Below are 22016 nucleotides of genomic sequence, written 5' to 3' on the forward strand. Positions count from 1 at the left end.
GATTTAGTCCGATTCGAGAGTGGCATAGGGTAAAAATGAGGTAACAATAAAAGCTAGCAAATAGTATATGTTCAGCCAGTAGTACAGCAAACGCTAGACTGACTTACTTTGAGAAAAATATAGACTGGGATCAGAATTAATTCACCCTAGTGCCTCCAAATAAGCATGACAAGGTCTTCCCCGATTTCAATGAATCATCCCAAAATAAACCCCAAACCACCCAGAAGAAGAAAAGAAAATTATTGAGTACACAAAATAATACTTAAAAAGATTTATATGTTCAACCATTGGCCCTGTTGCCATGAATTTTCTAGACAGTATCATGTTTCGGCAAAGCTGAAATCCATTATTTGCTCCTCTCTTTTTTTCCCAAAAGGAAATGCAAGCATCCATTCTCAACTTAATAATTTGAGACAATAAAAATAAAAAATGCATGAATAATTCTGAATAATTAGAAAACCTTGCCAAAGGACCAGAAAACTTATGTATGAAGCACATTTGTTGCCATCTTTTCTATCCTTGTATTATCTGTTGCCATCTTATTTTAGTGGAATCGGTTACCACCAGACAAGCTTTGACTGTTGAACAGAAGTAGGCTTTCAAGAATTATCTAGCAACAGATCAAACTGTTCACAGTTCACAGCAGAGAATTTAAGTTTTCATTGGTTATAGAAAAAACTTGATTGCCTGTTTACTGTTGTGCTAATTTCATGTGCGTTGCTCTGAACCGATGAAATTCAACCAGATTTATTGGACTTCACATCTGTTACTCACAACCATATTTTTTTCAACGAGATTCAGAAGCTTAGCAGATTCAGACCAGTTATAGAAAGCCCAACCAGATTCAGAAGCCTAGCAGCAATCACCGTTACATCAAGATCAATTTTTTCAACCAGATTCAGAAGCTTATCATATTCAGACAGGTTATAGAAAAGCTCAACCAGATTCAGACGCACACCCAGACCGGTTATTCAGACGCGTAAAATGGAGCCATTTTAGCCAACTGCATTTCTAGCACGCCATCAGGATAGACATTGTTCGTCCATCAAGTAATTTCCATGCTAGAGTAACTGAATCACTGATTGCTCAAGTCAAAGAATTACATGACCAGGAACACATAACTAAGTTTCCTGCAACTGATTACATAGTAACTTAATAGTTAAGCTAAGTCAGTGCCACTGCAATGAAATAATTAACCAGTGGCACTCCATCTATCAGATGCTACATCAAGCTAATTAACTTATCAGCGACACAAAGCCAGGGTGCTCTGCTCCTTTGGGCTTTCTGAACCACCGGTGCTCGAGCGCTTCTGCCGCCGTGATCCTCTCGGCGGGGTTGAAAGCAAGCAGGCCGGTGAGGACCTCACGCCCGGCTTCCGAAAGCTCCTCGAAGAACTCCAAGTCGAGCTTCCCCGTAGAAGTGATCTGATCTCGCAACTTGTAAATCTCGGCGAGCAGCTCCTCCTCTGTCTCCACCACGAAGAGGGTCCCGCCGGCCAACATCTCCGCCATGATGCACCCAAGCGCCCACATGTCCACGGCCTGGCTGTAGTATCGGTTGCCTTCCAACTGCTCCGGCGATGTGTAAATCAGGGTGCCGACACAGCACTCCTCATAGGGCACTCCGGCCGGCTTCGCCCGGATCGCCGACCCAAAGTCACCAACCTTGAGCCCGCCGAAGAAGCCGACCATGACGTTCTCCAGCTTGAAGTCCCGATGGATGATGCCGGCTCCATGTATCTTCTTTGCAGCATCCAGGAGCTGCTCCATCATCACGCGGGTCACGTCCTCGGATACAGGCCTCCAGAGTGACTCGCGGAGGGTGCGGCCGTCGGCCACGAGCTCCATGACGAGGAACACGTCCCCTGTCTCGGCATCCGTCGCCACATCCAAGATCTCGATAATCGACTCGTGACTCCGGCACGCGCCGAGGCAGCCGGCCTCGCGGGTGATCGCGCGGATGTCGGGCGGGCCGTGTCCGCCGGCCCTGTTGCCGTGGACCCACTTGACGGCGACTTTCTTGCCGGTGCGGCGGTCGCGCGCCTTGAGCACCTGGCCGTAGGTGCCTTCTCCAAGCACCTCAAGCTTCTCGTAGTCGGAGATGCTCCCGAACGCATATCGGGGCTTCTTGCCGCCATGGACGCGCGGTTCCTGTCCCGCCGCTGTTAGAAGGGAGAGGGAGGGATTGTTGCGGAATATGAATACGATGGATGCATTATTGAGCCTTAAGGGCGAGTATATATTGAGTACAAAACTTGGAGGACAAGATGCCTATCCGGGAGATAAGGTAGGAGACGGATTACAAATCCTAGACTACCAAATACATGTATCCTAAATATATCTCTAACATCTCCCGCAGTCGTAGCGGTAGCGTTGCGAACAACAGGAGCGTCGCGGACGGTCAGACTGGAGAGAGTAGCAGCCGACAGGCTGACATCCCCCCGCAGTCGTAGCGGGATCGTCGTGGACAGTGTCGCGTTGCGGACGCGTTAACTGTAGTGGAAGCCGACGAGTTACTCAAGCGGATGATAACCCTTTGTGATGTTGACATAGCCGAGAGCGTAGGGCGGTGTAGCCGTGGTCGAGGTAGTCGTGCGAAGAACGCCGTGGTCGATGTCGAGTCGGGGTAGCCGGTGTCGAGGGAGTCGCCGTGGAGCCGTGGGCGCAAGGAGTCGCCGAGTTTGTCATGGGCGCAGTGGTGTCGAAGAAGTGGTGTGCCGGGAAGGAGAATCGTGTTGACGACGCGTCGCGCCGGGGTTGCCAACCCCGAGGACACATCGTAGATGAAGGCATGCGCCGGTGTTGCCAGCACAAGGCATTCGTAGACGGACGAAGACGAAGTTGACGAAGCGTCGCACCAGGCTTGCCGGGCCCGGTGACACGTCGTGGACGAAGGCACGCAACGGTGTTGCCGGCACCGGGCATGCGTAGACTGGGACCTGCACGAGCTGTATGCCATGTCGAAGAAGTCGGAGAGGCCAGCAGAGAAGGACTCGACGACGGTTGCGGCGCCAATCGGCGCGGAGCCAATGTCACCCGCGGTTGTCGGAGTAGATGAAGCGATCAGGGTAGATGACGGCGACGCTGGCGACGGGCTGGTGCTGGACGAAGACGAAGGGGGTGGACGGGCGGCGATGGAGGCTACGGAGGTAGCGGCGGCAGCGGCCAAAGAAGAGTGGCGGCGGCCTGACGGAGGCAGCGGCGGCTAGGTTAGGAGTGCGGCGGCGATGCTCAAAATAGGCGAAGAACCCTGACAGCATGACGAAGACCGACGCGGACGGTGGCGTTCCCGCGCCAAGGGAGATGGCGCGGCGCATACCACAGGAGGTCGACGCGCGGTGACAGCGAAGTGGACCGCATGTCGCGACGCTACGGCCCGAAGGGACGACGTAGTGGCGGCGGGCAGGTCGGGGCGACGGCGGGAAGACCTCGGGGCGGCGGTGGGGACCGCGGGCCGCGACGCTGCGGCCCGAAGGGGCGACGCAATGGCGGTTCGCGAGTCGGTGCAGCCGCGGGGACGGCCTCGGGGCGGCGGTGGGGACCGCGTATCGCGACACTGCGGCTCGAAGGGGCGACGGAGCGGCGACGCACGAGTCAATGAAGCCGCGAGGAGAACCACGGGGCGGCGGCGCTGCGGCCCGACGGGGCGACGCAGCGGCAGCCCGATGCTCGATCGATGAAGAGGCGCGCTGAACTCGGGGACGATCTTCACGGGACCTGCGGAGGCGCGCGTAACCGACGGGCCAGGTCGGTCGCGCGGCGTAGACGAGGCGGATCGCGGCGGCGAGTGGGTGATCAAGCCGATCGCGCGCGAGGTCGGGGACGCCGCTCGGTGGAGGAGTGGTGGCGGCGGAGTCCGGGATGAGGCCGGCGATGGCGGGCGGCAGGGCAGCTATGATTGGCCGCATCATGACGCGAGGCCGCCGGGTCGTGGTGATGCAGGAGTCCCGGTCGGAGTAGGGCGGTGATAGCCGGCGTAGATCGACGGGCGGGCCGACGCGCAAACGGCGGCTATGATTGGCCGCCGCATGACGCGAGGCCGCCGGGTCGGGGCGACCGGCGGGCAGACGCGCGGACGACGCGCGAGGCCGCCGGGTCGGGGCGACCGGCGGGCAGACGCGCGGACGACGCGCGAGGCCGCCGGGTCGGTGAAGACGCCGGTGTAGTCGATGCCGAAGTCGGAGTAGAGGCGCACGGGGTCGACGGCGGCGGCGGGCGACGCAAACCGATCAAGCAGATCGGAAAACCGAAAAGAAAAACGCCGATCAAAGCGACCGGCGAGAGAAATCCGGATCAAAGGATCGGGAAAAAAGACTCTTTAGGGCAGTCGGCCAACACGGCCGGCGGACGAACCCTAGGTACGGGCAACGCGCCCCCCGGCGGTGGTCATGGAGGCCGACCGCCCCGGGGGCGGCGCGCGGGTGCGGAAGCGGCGGCGGCTAGGGTTTGGATCGTGATTAGGCTGATACCATGTTAGAAGGGAGAGAGAGGGATTGTTGCGGAATATGACGGATGTATTATTGAGCCTCGAGGACGAGTATATATTGAGTACAAGACTTGGAAGGCAAGATGCCTCTCCGGGAGATAAGGTAGGAGACGGATGACGAATCCTAGACTACCAAATACATGTATCCCAAATATATCTCTAACAACCGCCAGGCGCTTGCGGATGGCCGCCGGCATGATCTGAGCTTAGAACGCACGCCGAGAGCAGATCAGAGCAGAGGGGCGGGGATTCGCGTGCGTCGGGAGCAGAGGAGATCGATGTGGATGAGAAGAAGGATCGAGGATGAGGATTGAGGAGGATAAGGATCGAGGACGGGAAGGATCGAGGCTGTTTTATGGGCTGGCGCTGGCAGCGCGCGTCTCCGAGTTGGCGCGGGATTCAGACAGATTTCGTACGCGTCGCGTTTACGCGCGTGACGCTCGCAGTCGCAGGGACAGCTAATACAGGTTTTTTCCCTCAAAAACAAAACTAATTTAGGTTTTTCTTTCCGATCTATCCAGCCGTTCATCATTTATTTTTATTTTTTATTTTCGCGTTTTCTCTCCCTTTTTTGTTCCCTTTTACTTATTTTTTATTTTCTATCGTAACAAATACAAGATTGAAAGAAAATGTTGAAACACTTCTTAAAATTCAAGAATTATTTTAACTGTGTGAACACTTCCTAAAAATTAGTACATGAATATTTCTATAATATACATCAACACTTTTTTCCCATCAAGTCAAGGTTTTTCAAATGTGTGAACACTTCTTTCCCCCTTTTCTATATGAAAATATATGAATATTTTTTAAACATGTGAAAAGTTTTTTTTATGTAATACATGAAAATTTATTTCAAAGGCATGAACACTTTTTAAATTACATGAAGATTTCTAAATGTGAGGATACTTCTTTTAATTATAGAAACATTTTTAAGTACATAATGATTAAACAATAATACATGATAAACATTTTTTTAGTTATACTATGAACATATGAAAATGTGATCAATATTTTCTTAATGCATGCTTGAACATTTTTAATACATGATAAAACATTTTCATGAAATACACTATGAACATTTTCTTAGTACGTGATGACCATTATTTTAGTACTAGTTGAACAACTTTCAATACATTGTAAAAAATATTTTACAAATATATAGTTTGTAGAACATTTCAACAATATATATAAAAAAGGTGAATGAAAGAACAAAGAGTAAATAACCAGGAAAATGTACAAAGCATAGCATGTACCTGTAAACGGTAACGACGAGGTGTTGTTCATAGGCTTGGCCCAACTCCTCACATGTTCAGGGACAAATCACATTGAAATTGCTAGGTCACCCGCAACCCATCTTGGGAGCTCCTACTCGCCGCTCTTTGCGGCAAAGCGACGTAGTTTTACACAGGCGGTCTACGACTGGGCCAGCCCGTGACCGCAAGCGAACCTCTCTAGCTCCAAAAAATAAATACAACATCGCTAGGAATCAAACCAGCGATCTGTTCCTACAGAGCTCAAGCCGCGACCAGCTGACCTAGCTAGTTTATACGCTTAGGCAGCAGCGTCAAGCATTAAATAAACAATAGGCATCGCATATCCGAATTATTTTCAAAATTTTGAAAGCAATTTTTTTTAAAAAGCTGAGTGTTTTCTGAAATGCAAACACTGTTCAAATTTGCTAATTGTTTTACAAAACTGATACATTTCTCGAAATCACATTTTTCGAAAACACGAACACTTTTTCTGAAATTGGGAACATTTTTCGAAATTCCAAATGAAAATTAAGCAAACACGAACATTTTTTAAAACTCTCCACCAGAAATTGAAAACACAAACACTTTTTTGAAAATTTTGAACAATTTTTCAAAAAGATGAACATGAAATATTTATTTGAAATTGTGAACATATTTTGAAAACTATAAATTTTTTTCAAATTACTAGCAATTTACTGAAATTGTACAAAAGAACATTTTAAAATTCCAGAATTCAAATTTTGAAAACATTTTTCTCAAATTTTGAACATGAAAACATTTTTTTAATATGAGAACAAATATTTGAATTTTTCAAACAAAAGAAACACGAAAAATAACAAAAAAAAAGGAAAGAAAAAATAAAAACGAAAAAGAAACAGAGAACATATTTTGAAAATGCGAACATTTTTCAAAATTACGAACAATTTTTCAAAACAAGAAATTTTATTAAATTCCCTGATTTTTTTATTATTTATGAACAATTTTTGAAAACACGAACACTTTTTCATTTTTTCATTTTTTTTTAAAAACAGGAACATTTCGCAAAACTTTGAACAAAATTTCAAAAAACTATAACATTTTCATAAACAGGATCATGTATTCTTTATGTCCGGCTGCGCAGCTCATCGGAGTGGCCATGCTTAAGCCGGTGGGGAAGAGTGTCTACTCCGCTTCCTTATGTTGAATGTTACCTAGCATGTTCTTTGATTATGTAATTCATTTGCTGTATAAATATTGGGAAACGAGTGATTTAAAAAAATAGTCTATCAATTTGACATCAAACAATAATACACCAGAATACTAATAAACAATCATTGCCTTTCAAAATAAAAATGCTAAAGAATGTTATCCCTACACAGTTAATCATGTAAGTATGGCATAGCTCGGTCTTCCTAACACAAAGATATCTATCATGAACACACCGGTGCCAAACCAAGCAATTGAATCAATATTTTTTCTCGCTTCAGTTTTTTCAACTCCCACACAACACTTGAGCTTGAGCCATGGACGTAGCACTTTTGATGGCAAAGAGAATGATGATTGGGGTTTATATGGGAAGACAAAAGTATAAGAAAGTCTCGCATCAACTCGGTGGATCGTTAGGCAATGGAGAGGCCTTACAATCAATGTCGATGCGAGGAGTAGGGATTTCTGCAATGACGCGTGCAATCCCTAGAGAGGCCACGATTTCTTTCTTCAATTCGAGGGATCATTCGTGAACGGTGAGGGAGTCCTGGATTAGGGGGTCCTCGGGCTGCTTACTTATTGCCTATGGGCCGCATTGATGGGCTCCTATGGAGTCGAACTAGGGCGTATAACCGTAACCAGATAGGGGATCTTCGGAGCCATGGTGTGCCCTCCAAGTCAAGATTTAGCATGATCTTTCCTTTGTTGTAACCGATCACGTGTAACCCTAACCCTACTAGTGTCTATATAAACCAGAGGGTTTTAGTCTTTAGGGCTAGATCAACATCCTATCCCTCCTCAACCTAGGGTTTAGCTCGCCTGATCTCGAGGTAGATCGACTCTGTAGCCATACTATACACATCAAATATAATCAAGCAGGACGTAGGGTTTTACCTCTTAGAGAGGGCCCGAACCTGGGTAAACATCGTGTTCATCGTCCCTTTTTCCCCATCGATCCAAGATCCACAGCTCGGGACCCCCTACCCGAGATCTGTCGGTTTTGACACCGACATTGGTGCTTTCATTGAGAGTTTCACTGTTGGGTCGCCGAAGGATCGATGGCTCGCCTGATCATCGGAGATGGTGTCAGCTCGGGGGGCCTCTTTGTAAGTGCATCTAGTGCCACCCCTAGTTGGTTTTGGAGTATTGACGACAAACATGGTTGAGGGACTAATGTGTTTGTGAGAATTGCGGGATAACACAGGTAGTAGTCCCTCATTGATTCAGTTTACCTACCAGAGACGACCCCTAAAAATGTATGAAGACATTAAAGACAATGGTGGTTCGTGAAGACATTCACGTTGAAGATAATGACGATGAAGACATTCACTTGAAGACTATGGAGTGCGAAGACATAGCTTCTTTCATAGTTTCCTTTTCTTCTTTCTTGAGTCATAGGAACCACCGTACTGGTAAGTGGGGTCCAAGTGAACAAAGTCAGATGACTAAACTAATGCTCAACCAAAATCCTATGTCTTTGAACAAAGACTATGAGAGCAAATCTTATCCAGAGTTGGATGAGTTAGCTTTGCTTGTAGCCCAAGCCAAGCTGCCGCGTGTTTGAAATCCGACCATTGGAAACGTGTCGATTCCTTAGTGACCCAGGGTCATTTCGGACATATTATGTCGGGTTGCCTCCTGGCTATAAATAGCCCACCCCTACACCATAAATGAATGGTTGCTCAGAGTTAGTGCATGACTTTTGTCATTTGAGAGCAAACCACCTTCGATGCCTTTGAGAGAGAGAGATCCTTGTGAGGACAAATCCCAAAACACCCAGAGCCAAAGAGTGTTAGGCATCACTGAAGTCTTTCTATCCGCGTGACCTGAAGACTTGTTACACTTGAGGACTGTGCATCCTCCAGCCGGTTAGGCGTCACGTTCTGAGGATCCAAGAGTCATTGTGGATCGCCAGTGAATGGAGTCTGTGAAGGTTTTGAAGTCTACCTTGAAGACTTACCATAGTGATTGGGCGAGGAATGGGTGTCCTTAGCTCAAGGGGAATAAGGTGAATACGGTCTTCTGAGTTCAATATCAGCCACCCTAACCAGACATACAATTGTCACAACAACTGGAACTGGTCTACCAAATCCTTGTCTTCACCAAGCTACTGGTTCTATCCCCTACCTCCTTTACATTTCAGTTTGTCTTCGTGATGTCATTGCTTGCTTACCTGGTCGATTTGACTTCACTGTGTGAAGACTATTACCTGTTTGGCTTCATTCTATCTTCCATTCTGATCCATTCTACCTAGCTGCTATTAGTCTTCGTACTCTCACTACATAGCTTACTTGACTATGACTTCTCTAGTTTAGTTTACCTTCCGCTGCATATCATATAGGCTCATATTACCTGTTTGTCTTCAAAGACCTCGTGCTTTGAATACTTTCATAAAAATCGCCTATTCACCCCCCTCTAGTCGATAACTAGCACTTTCAATTGGTATCAGAGCAAGGTGCTCCCTTGTTCTTTGTGTTGGTTTAACCACCTGGAGTTTTAGCTATGTCGACAGCAGGGATAATCAAGGTCTCCATTGCGTGCCCAGCCTTCGATGGCACTGATTACCCCTACTGGAAGAATAAGATTGATGAGTTGTCGGGAGACTATCTTGACTTGATCCTCCCCAGCAACAGTGCCACAAATTCCTTTGATGTTTGCTTGAACTACGTCGGTATTTCCCCAAAGAGGAAGGGATGATGCAACACAACAGCAGTAGGTATTTCCCTTAGTGATGAGACCAAGGTTATCGAAGCAGTAGGAGAACCACGCAACACCACGTAAACAACTCCTGCACACAAAGAACAAATACTTGCAACCTGACGTAAGAGAGGGGTTGTCAATCCCTCACGGGTAAAAAGATAGGTAAAATTGCAGTAGATTGGATAAATAAATCTCGCGGGAACGCAAGATAAAATAATAAGACATTGCAGCAAGGTATTTTTGTGTCTTTGTATTAATAGATATGAAAATAAAAGCAAATAAAAATAGATCTCGAGGGCAAATATGATTAAGAAGAGACCCGGGGGTCGTAGATTTCACTAGTGTCTTCTCTCGAGAAAAATAGCATATGGTGGGTAAACAAATTACTGTTGGGCAATTGATAGAACTTCAAATAATCATGATGATATCCAGGCAATGATCATTACATAGGCGTCATGTAGAAGATTAGTAGACCGACTCCTGCCTGCATCTACTATATTACTCCACACATCGACCGCTATCCAACATGCATCTAGTGTATTAAGTTCATGGAGAAACAGAGTAATGCAATAAGAACGATGACATGATGTAGACAGGATCTATTTATGTAGAAATAGACCCCATCTTTTTATCCTTAATAGCAACGATACATACATGTTGGTTACCCTTCTATCACTGGGATCAAGCACCGTAAGATCGAACCCATCACAAAGCACCTCTTCCCATGGCAAGAAAAATCGATCTAGTTGGCCTAACTAAACCAAAGATTCGGAGAAGAAATATGAGGCTATAAGTAATCATGCATATAAGAGATCAAAAGACTCAAATAACTTTCATGGATAAAAACATAGATCTGATCATAAACTCAAAGTTCATCGGATCCCAACACATACCGCAAAAAAGAGGTACATCAAATAGATCTCCAAGAGACCATTGTATTGAGAATCGAGAGAGAGAGAGAGAGAGAGAGAGAGAGAGAGAGAGAGAGAGAGAGAGAGAGAGAGAGAGAGAGAGAGAGAGGAAGCCATCTATCTACTAACTACGGACCCGATGGTCTACAATGAACTACTCACACATCATCGGAGAGGCACCAATGAGGATGATGATCCCCTCCGTGATGGTGTTTAGATTGGATCTGGTGGTTCTGGAACTTGCGGCAGCTAGAATTGATTTCTCGTCGACTCCCCTAGGGTTTCTGGAATATTGGGGTATTTATAGAGCAAGGAGGCGGTGTGGGAGGTCACCGAGGTGGGCATAACCCACCAGGGTGCGCCTAGGCCTCCAGGCGCGTCCAGGTGTCTTGTGCTCACCTCGATCCCCCTCTTCGGTACTTCTTTCGCCCACTGGATGTCTTCTGGTCCAAAAAAAATCCACAAAAAGTTTCGCTGCATTTGGACTCCGTTTGATATTGATTTCCCGTGATGTAAAAAATAAGCAGAAAACATCAACTGGCACTTGGCACTATGTCAATAGGTTAGTCCCAAAAATGATATAAAGTTGCTATAAAATGATGGTAAAACATCCAAGAATGATAATATAACAGCATGGAACAATAAAAAATTATAGATACGTTGGAGATGTATCAGCATCTCCAAGCTTAATTCCTGCCCGTCCTCGAGTAGATAAATGATAAAAACATAATTTTTGACGTGGAATGCTACCTAACATGTTCACCACATATTCTTTTCTTTGTAGCATGGACATTTGGACTTTTATATGGTTCAAAGCAATAGTCTAGTTTTGACATGGAGACTTTAATACTCAAGCATATCAACAAGCAACCATGTCTTTCAAAATATCAACACTAAAGCAAGTTATCCCTAGCCCATTATGCTCAACCATTGATCCATTCACGAAACACACTCGCATATTAGCTACACCCAATGCTCAAGTACGATCATAGTGCCCCTTAGTTGGCTCTTTATAAGAGAAGATGCAGACTCAAGTAAAATAAAAATTGCATAAAGTAAATAGAAAGGCCCTTCGTAGAGGGAAGTAGGGATTTATAGAGGTGCTAGAGCTCAAAGCGAAAAAGATAGAGATAAAACATTTTGGGTGGCATGCTTTTCCTGTCAACGAAAACGATCGAGTAGTTCCCAATACTTTCCATGCTAGATATATCATAGGCGGTTCCCAAACAGAAAATAAAGTTTATTCCTTTTTCCATCGTACTTTCACTTTCCATGGCAAACCGTATCCACGGGTGCCCTCCATACCAACACTTTCAAAGGAATTTATTATTTGACAACATAAAGTAAATTCATTTTTCATTTTGGGACTGGGTAACCCTAATACCTTTGCCATACTCTCGTGCAATGACAAGTGAATAAACACTCATCTTGAGAATGACATATCTAGCATGGAAATATATCAGCCACCCCCTACCGTTTCATGAGCAGTACGGGCACACGAAAGAGAAAATTATTTTGAAAATTAGAGATGGCACATACAAATTTGCTTAGAATGGCACAGAAATACCGCATATAGGTAGGTATAGTGGACTCAAGTGGCAAAAACTAGTTTAAAGGATTTTGGATGCACAAGTAGTGATCATACTTAGTGCAAATGAAGGCTAGCAAAAGATTGGGAAGCATCCAACCAAGAAACAAAAAATCTCATAAGCGAGCATAAAGCGTAACTAACACCGAATAATAAACCAAAAGTAGGATGTAATTTCATTGCATAACTGTTGACTTTTGTGCTTGCATAGGGAATCACAAACCTTAACACCAATATTCTTACTAAATCATAATTACTCATCAACGTGACTCACATATCACTATCATCATATCTCAAAACAATTACAAAGAATCAAGTTTATTTTGTCCAATGATCTTCATGAAAGTTTTTATTATATCCCTCTTGGATATATATCACTTTGGGACTAATTTCATAAGTTGCTTTTGATAGCTCAAACAAATCTAAGTGAAGAACATGAGCATGAAAATTTTCTTCTCTCAAAATGATTTAAGTGAAACAAGAGAGAATTTATTAATTTTTAGTAACTCTTGAATAAATCTAAGTGAAGCATGAGAGCATTTCTTCAAAAATAATAAAGCACACCATGCTCACAAAGATATAAGTGAAGCACTAGAGCAATTCCATAGCTCATAAAGATTTAAGTGAAGCATAGAGAGCAATTCCAACAAGTCATAGCATAAGTTTGGCTCCCTCAACTAGGTGTGTCCAGCAAGGAGAGATGACTTAAAACACAAAGAAAAACAAGCAAAGACTCATATCATACAAGATGCTCCAAGCAGAACTCATAATATATGACGAATAAAAATATAGCTCCAAGCAAAATACTGATGGTTGTTAGAAGAAAGAGGGGATGCCACTCGGGGCATCCCCAAGCTTAGTTGCTTGATACTTCATGAATATTATCTTTGGGTGACTCGGACATCCCCAAGCTTAGCCTTTTGCTAATCCTTATTCCTTCATCCATCGCGATCCCACCCAAAACTTGAAAACTTCAATCACACAAAACTCAACAAAACCTTCGTGAGATCCGTTAGTATAAGAAAGCAAATCACTACTTTAAGTACTGTCACCAACCCATTAATATTTTGTTTTTGCATTATATCTATTGTATTCCAACTTTTATATAGCAAAAACTCTTCAAAGGAATCCACAGAATCATCAGAACAAGCACACAACACAAAGAAAACAAAATCTGTCAAAAAACAGAACAGTCTGTAGCAATCTGGGAACTTCATATACTTCTATAAATCCAAAAATTCTGAAAAATTAGGACAACATGGGAAATTTGTATATTAATATTGTTCAAAAAGAATCAAATCAAAATCACTCTTCTATTAAAAATGGGAATTTTTTCCGAGCACAAAAGTTCCTGTTTTCAGCAAGATCAAATTAACTATCACCCAAATCATCCCAAAGGCTCTGCTTGGCACAAACACTAATTTAAACCACAAAAACACACATATATATAAATATAGGCATACTTGGGTATTTTTTTGAAAACAACAATAAAACCAAAAAGCAAAAAAGATACAAGTTGGGTTGCTTCCCAACGAGCGCTATTGTTTTACGCCCCTAGCTAGGCATAAGATTTCAATGATGCTCACATGAAAGATAGTAATTGAAACACAAAGAGAGCATCATGTAACATGTGAAAAACCCATTTAATTATAGCATACTTCCTATGCATAGGAATTTTATAAGCAAACAAATTATTAAGACAAGAAATATCTAACATATGCAAAGAAGAGGAATAGAACATTGACGATCTCAACATAACGAGAGGTAATTTTTAGTAACATGAAAATTTCTACAACCATATTTTCCTCTCTCATAATAATTACATGTAGGATCATAATCAAATTCAATAATATAACTATCACATAAAATATTCTTTTCATGATCCACATGCATGCAAAGTTGACACTCTTCCAAAATAGTGGGATTATCATCAAATAAAGTCATGACCTCTCCAAGCCCACTTTCATCAAAAATTTCACAAGATTGAACACTCTCCAAATATGTGGGACTATTCTTAGCTAAATTTGACACTCTTCCAAACCCACTTTTAATATTATCGCAAGCATATTCATCATGAGGTTTAAATAAATTTTCAAGATCATAAGAATCATTATTACCCCAATCATGATCATTGAAATAAGTAGTGGACATAGCAATATTAGCATCCCCAAGCTTGGGGTTTTGCATATTATTAGCACAATTAACATTAATAGAATTTGTAATAACATAATTGCAATCATGCTTTTCATTCAAGGAGATATCATGAATCACTTATAAATTCCTTCATTTAACACTTCATCACAATTTCCAGATTCATAAATCTCAACCAAAACTTCATAAAGATAATCTAGTGAAATCAAGTTACTAGCAATTGGTTCATCATAACTGGATCTTTTGAAAAGATTAGCAATTGGATGAGGATCCATATCAATAATTTTTTAGCAAGCAAAGGTGCAAGCAAATAGAAGGCACATGGCAACACAAGCAAACATGAGATCTGACGAGAAAAGGGCAAACGAAAAAGAGGGTGAATAAAACGGCAAATTTTTGTGAAGTGGGGGAGATGAAAACGAGAGGCAAATGGCAAATAATGTAGATTGCAAGGAGATGATATTTGTGATTGGGAACCTGGTATTTGTTGATGATGTCTCCCTGGCAACGGCGCCAAAAATTGGCGAGTTGTCGGGAGACTATCTTGATTTGATTCTCACAGGCAACGGCGCCAGAAATTCCTTTTGATGTTTGCTTGAACTATGTCGGTATTTCCCCAAAGAGGAAGGGATGATGCTGCACAGCAATGCTAGGTACTTCCCTCGGTGATGACACTAAGGTTATAGAACCAGTAGGAGAACCACGCAACACCACGTAAACATCTCCTGCACACAAATAACAAATACTTGCAACCTAACAAAAGAGAGGGGTTGTCAATCCCTCACAGGTAAAAAGATAGGTAAAATTATAGTAGAATGGATAAATAGATCCCGCGGGAACGTGAGATAAAATAAGTAAATAAAATTGCAGCAAGGTATTTTTGTGTTTTTTGATTAATAGATCTAAAAATAAAAGCAAATAAGAATAGATCTCAAAGGCAAATATGATTAAGAAGAGTCCCGGGGTCGTAGATTTCACTAGTGGCTTCTCTCGAGAAAAATAGCATAAGATGGGTAAACAAATTACTGTTGGGTAATTGATAGAACTTCAAATAATCATGACGATATCCAGGCAATGATCATTATATAGGCATCATGTCCAAGATTAGTATACCGACTCCTGCCTACATCTACTATATTACTCCACATAGCAACCGCTATCCAGCGTGCATCTAGTGTATTAAGTTCATGGAGAAACGGAGTAATGCAATAAGAACGACGACATGATGTAGACAAGATCTATTTATGTAGAAATAAACCCCATCTTGTTATCCTTAATAGCAATGCTACATACTTGTCGGTTCCCCTTCTGTCACTGGGATCAAGCACGGTAAGATCGAACCCATCACAAAGCACCTCTTCCCATGGCAAGAAAAACCGATCTAGTTGGCCTAACTAAAACAAAGATTCGGAGAAGAAATACGAGGCTATAAGTAATCATGCATATAAGAGATCAAAAGACTCAAATAACTTTCATGGATAAAAACATAGATCTGATCATAAACTCAAAGTTCATCGGATCCCAACAAACACACCGCAAAAAAAGAGTTACATCAAATAGATCTCCAAGAGACCATTGTATTGAGAATAGAGAGAGAGAGAGAGAGAGAGAGAGAGAGAGAGAGACAAAGCCATCTAGCTACTAACTACGGACCTGAAGGTCTACAATGAACTACTCACGCATCATTGGAGAGGCACCAATGAGGATGATGAACCCCTCTGTGATGGTCTTTAGATTGGATCTGGTGGTTCTGGAACTTGCGGCGGCTGGAATTGATTTTTCGTCGACTCCCCTAAGGTTTCTGGAATATTGGGGGTATATATAGAGCAAAGAGGAGGTGCGGGAGGTCACCGAGGTGGTTACAACCCACTAGGGTGCGCCTGGGGCTCCAGGCGCGCCTAGGTGTCCTGTGCTCACCTCGGGCCCCCTCTTTAGTACTTCTTTGGCCCACTGGATGTCTTTTAGTCCAAAAAAATTCACAAAAAGTTTCGCCTGCGTTTGGACTCCATTTGATATTGATTTCCCGTGATGTAAAAACCAAGAAGAAAACAACAACTGGCACTTGGCACTATGTCAATAGGTTAGTCCCAAAAAATGATATAAAGTTGCTATAAAATGATGGTAAAACATCCAAGAATGATAATATAATAGCATGGAACAATCAAGAATTATAGATACGTTGGAGATGTATCAAAGATGCGCATGCATCTTGAAGACTTTGACATTGACCTATGGTATGTCGTCAAGACAGGCGTTCCCAAGGTTGGTGAAGGTGTCACCGCTGTTGATGTCAAGAGGTTTGCGCAATTGGACTCAACCGCCAAGAACATCATCTATGGTTATCTGACCAAAGGGCAGTATGGCCGTGTGTGTGCACTGGAAACTATGAAGCTAGTCTGGGACTGGCTGTCCAAGGTCAACGAAGGCGTCTCAACTCAGAGAGAATCAAGGATTGATGTTCTTCGCAATCTCTTCAACCGCTTCAAGAGGAATGACAATGAAAATGTCCAGCTCACGTGCGACCGCCTCACTGATATCACAAATGAGCTTCACGCTCTTGGCGCCACTGAGATCACCAAGCATGAAATAGTGAAGAAGCTTCTGAGATCACTTGACAGCTCATTTGACACCTTGGCCCCGATGATACAAGAACGTCCTGACTTGAGAGAACTCGATCTGTCTGATATACTTGAGAGGCTCAACACACATGAGTTCCAGCTATCTGAGAAGATAGATATCTATGGCCCCAACTATGGCCGATCCTATGCTTTGAAGGCAAAGGCTGTTTCCTCATCTGAAGAAGAATCTGACTGCAGTTCTGGTGATCCTGAAGACATTGGTAAAGAGCTAGCAATGCTTGTGAGAAAGTTCCAAAAGTTCTCCAAGAAGAATCGCTTCAGAAAGTCTTCAAGATCCAGCTCATGAAATGATGAGGCTTCCCCTCGTGACTACAAGAAGAGAACATGCCACAAATGCAAGAAGCCAGGCCACTACATATATGAGTGTCATCAATGGGAAAAGGAATCTAAGAAGAAGAAGAAGAAGAGCAAGGAATTTGATTCTGATGAGAAGAAGAAGAAGAAATCTTCAAAGTCTTCTTCAAAGCCTTCATCCAAGTCTTCGTCTCACGAGAAGAGCTCATCTGGCAAGGCTCATGCATTTATTGTCAAGGAGATGAATTCAGAGGAGGAGTCTGCTTCTGAGGAGGCGGAGGTGGAGTCTGAGAAGAGTCTGATGCAGGAGTGGCAAGCCTGGCTCTAGCTTCGGCATTCGTCGCCAAGTCCATCTTCAACACTGAAGACAATGGTCACGTCGCCAAAGCTGAAGCCGATGATGAGGATGATTCTACTCCAACCTACTACTTCATGGCACGAGGTGCCAAGGTAAACTCACGTGATGCTTAGTTTCAAACCTCCAGTGAAGATGACTTTGAATGTGAATCCAAACCTAGCTATAAGACACTTGATAAAATTGCAACTGAACAACAAACTGCTATGGAACATATTCAAAAGTTGCTAGACAAAAGGGATGACCTGTTGGACGAGGAAATGAATTGAACTTAGTCCTTAATCAAAGACATCAAAACCCTTCGTGTTAAGTATGAGGAACTTGAAATTCGTCATGAAACACTCTCAGATACTCATGAGAAGCTTTCCTACGTTTATCTTCAAAGGAAGCAAGATCTTGAGAAACTGAGAGCATCTCATGAAGATATTCAAAAGGAGAACGATTCACTACTCGCTCAGCAGATCAGTTCTGTTTAGGAAGGTTTTGTGCCACCATGTTTAAAATGTCTTGAGCATGATAATGTTGTCTCTATTGCTGAATGTTCTACTGCCTCTAATATTGCAATATCTTCAACTGCTGATGTGGCAACTAACCCCTCCACTGAGGATGCCACTACTATTGCTGATGAAAATGCTAGGTTGAAGACATTGCTTGAAACAGGCATGTACAAAAGCCTCAAAGGGCATCAGACACTATGCGATGTCCTCAAGAAACAGATTCTGAACCAAAACCCTAGGAAAGAGGGTGTTGGTTTTGAAAGGAAAATGAATGTTGATGGTTCTTACTGGAAGCCTGAGCAGTACCCCAAAACCATATGGGTTGCTGCTAAGGATCCTTTAGTGGACCCATCCACCTTATCTGGCTTCACTTGTGCTAACCCCATTATCATTGATGAATCCTTTGATGCCAATTATAAGCTTTTTAAGAATTAGAATGGTGAAGTGTTTGCCAGGTTTATTGGTACTAACTGCAGGAATGGGCCACCTTTGAAGAAGATCTGGGTGCCCAAAGGTTGTCTTGTGAAGCTTCCCATGAATATCGCCATGACACCACCTAGGAAGAAGACAAACCCCAGACCAAAGGCGTCATATGGCCCAAAGGCTTTATACAGACAGAGGACCTCACAAGGTCACCCTAACGCCAATGTTTTGCAGGGAAACGATCATCAAACTCATGGATATGAGCGTGTTTCTTATAACTGCTTTGTTCACAGAACAAAGAACTTTTCTGCATATTCTTATGAGTATTATTCACCTCCCGCAAAACTATTTGCTAGGGCTCCAAAGCCAAAGTTCTCAAATGCTGCACTTAGACTTATTGCTTCTAAGCCACCCCTGAGGATGTGGGTGGTTAAGAAGAATTAACTTCTCTTGCAGGGAAAGGTCTCCGGCCGGAAATCAAAGACTTCAGACGCCAATGCTGGGGACCTAAAACATCTTGTGGGATGCAATATAATGTGTCAGAATGGTCTTACCATCTATTTCGTCCCAGGGTTTCTTGACGAGCATCCTAACTTACCAAACTAGAACCTTAACTTTGATAATATGCTTGTTCGCTATATGTTTCTGCTTCACAATACTCTTGGTGAAGCCTATCCCGCTATCTGCACTATAGGGTACGACTCCGAAAGCCACTGAGCGGATCATGGACAGTGGATGCACTAATCACATGACTGATGATCGAAGTCTTCTCATGGATCCAACCCTACATCCATCTACTAAAAGCCACATCATATTCGCTGACACTAGTAAAAGCAAGGTATTGGGCCTAGGTAGAGTTGCTATCTCAAAGGATCAACACATGGACAAAGTGATGCTTGTTGCATCCCTTGGATACAACTCAATGTCTGTCTCAATGCTTTGAGATCTGAACATGATTGTGATTTTTGGAAAGTATCATTGTCTTGTGCTTGTAGAAACTGACAAATCACTAGTCTTTGAAGGCTATTGAAGAGGTGATCTGTATATGGTAGATTTCTCCATAGGACCACAGCTTGCCGTATGTCTTCTAGCAAAAGCTTGAGAGTGCTGGCTATGGCATCGAAGACTAGAACATGCGGGCATGAGGAACTTACACACTCTCATGAAGAAGAAGCACATCATTGGCATCGAGGGCGTCAAGTTCAAGAAAGATCATCTGTGTGGTGCCTGTGAAGCTGGGAAGATGACTGGGGCCAAGCATCTCTCGAAGACAATCATGACTACGTCACGCTCCTTCGAGCTGCTTCACATGGACTTATTTGTCCCTACTCACTACTCTACCCTTACTACCTCTGCACATCTTTATGGCTTCGTTATTGTTGATGATTATTCAAGATACCCCTGGGTACACATAATTCTCTATAAGACTGAAATGTAGGATGTCTTCAGACGCTTCGCAAATCATGCCATGACCAACTATGGCATCGAGATCAAGCACATCAGGAATGACAATGGCATAGAGTTTAAGAACACCGACCTTGACACTTATCTTGATACATTGGGCATCACACATGAGTTCTCTGCTCCATACACACCTCAGCAGAACGACATCGTGGAGTGCAAGAATAGAACCCTCATTGAGATGGCGCACATGATGCTTGATGAATACAAGAGTCCAAGGAAGTTTTGGCCCGAAGCCATTGATACTGCATGCCACATCATCAACAGAGTTTATCTTCATAAGTTCTCCAAGAAGACATCTTATGAACTCCTAACTGGTCAGAAGCCAAATGTCAGCTATTTCAAAGTCTTTGGTGCTAGGTGTTGGATCAAGGATCCGCATCACACTTCAAATTTGCACCGAAAGCACATGAAGGTTTTATGCTTGGTTACAGAAAGGATTCGCACACCTAGAGAGTCTTCAACCTCTTTCACTATAAAGTGGTTGAAACTGTAGATGTGTGGTTCGATGAGACTAACGGCTTGCAAAGAGAGCACCTTCCAAATGTGCTAGATGAAGCTACACCAAGTGAATCTATCAAGCTAATGGGTACTGGAGAAATCATACCCACCAAGGAACAGACTAAAGAGGAAATCATCATTTCTGCACCTAATCAACACGAAGACAATGCTCAGCCTGAAGCCAATGTTGGAGATGAAGACAACAATTAGCAAGAGCAAAATCTTCGTCCAGTTCATCCTTGAGTTGCAAATGAAGTCCAAATTGAGAAGATCATTGATAGTATCAATGCACCTGGTCCCCTTACTCGTTCAAGAGCTACGCAAGTAGAAAGGTTCTGTGGTCACTTTGCATTTATCTCTATATATGAACCCAATAAAGTTGATGAAGCCTTCATGGAACTTGAATGGATTCAAGCTATGCAAGAAGAGCTTCAACATTTTGAGCTGAATAATGTCTGGGAGCTAGTCAAACGTCCTGATCCTCGCAAGCACAATATTATTGGCACCAAATGGATCTATCACAACAAGCAAGATGAGCATGGCCAAGTTGTCAGAAACAAAGCTCGTCTCGTTGCTCAAGGTTACACACAAGTGGAAGGAGTTGACTTCGATGAAATGTTTGCTCCTGTGGCTAGGCTTGAAGCCATTTGTATACTGCTAGCCTATGCTAACCACAACAACATTCTTCTGTACCAAATGGATGTGAAGAGTGCCTTCCTCAATGGCAAAATCAAAGAAGAAGTGTATGTTGCTCAACCACCTGGTTTTGAAGATCCAAAGCATCCTGATATGGTATACAAGCTCAACAAGGCACTGTATGGCTTCAAACAAGCACCTCGCGCTTGGTATGACACACTCAAAGACATCCTGAAGAGCAAAGGCTTCAAACTTGGTTCTCTAGATCCCACTCTCTTCACGAAGACATATGATGGTGAACTATTTGTATGCCAAATCTATGTGGATGACATTATCTTCGACTGCACTCATAAGAGATACATGTTGGGAAACGTAGCATGCAATTTCAAAAAAATTCCTACGCTCACGCAAGATCTATCTAGGAGATGCATAGAAATGAGAGGGGGAGAGTGTGTCCACTTACCCTCATAGACTGAAAGAGGAAGAGTTTGCCAACACGGTTGATGTAGTTGAACTTCTTCTCGTTCCAACCGATCAAGTACTGAATGTATGACACCTTCGAGTTCTGGACACGTTCATCTCGATGACGCCCCTCAAACTCTTGATCCAACAGAGTGTCGAGGAAGTAGAAGAGTTCCTTCAGCACGACGGTGTGGTGACGGTGATGGTGAAGTTATCTGCGCAGGGCTTCGCCTAAGCACTACGTGAATATGACCGGAGGCGTAAACTGTGGAGGGGGGCGCCGCACATGGCTAACAATCGTTGGTGTGTGTTCTAGGCACCCCTCCCCATGTATATATAGGTGGGAGAGGGAGGGGAGCAGTAGGGGGCGCCCCAAGTAGGAGGAATCCTACTTGGGGTTCCTTTTCCAATTCGCCCCCCTCTCCATAAGTGTCGGAGAGGAAAGGAAGGGGGGTGGAGAAGGAAGTAGTACTTC

At 43.7% G+C, this 22016-nt stretch overlaps 1 protein-coding gene across 1 annotated transcript in view; it reads right to left on the minus strand.

The window, feature by feature from the left end:
- Positions 1–1062: 1062 nt before the first annotated feature.
- Positions 1063–22016, minus strand: part of LOC123067588 (putative cyclin-dependent kinase F-2) — a 62884-nt gene continuing 41930 nt past the window's right edge. The window contains exon 3 of the mRNA XM_044490325.1: positions 1063–2223. Coding sequence (XP_044346260.1) covers positions 1236–2223 — 988 coding nt within the window. The 3' untranslated portion in view covers positions 1063–1235. The remainder of the gene's footprint in view (positions 2224–22016) is intronic.

The sequence above is a fragment of the Triticum aestivum genome, chromosome 3B (genome assembly GCF_018294505.1).
Source record: "Triticum aestivum cultivar Chinese Spring chromosome 3B, IWGSC CS RefSeq v2.1, whole genome shotgun sequence".
Classification (NCBI taxonomy): Eukaryota; Viridiplantae; Streptophyta; class Magnoliopsida; order Poales; family Poaceae; genus Triticum; species Triticum aestivum.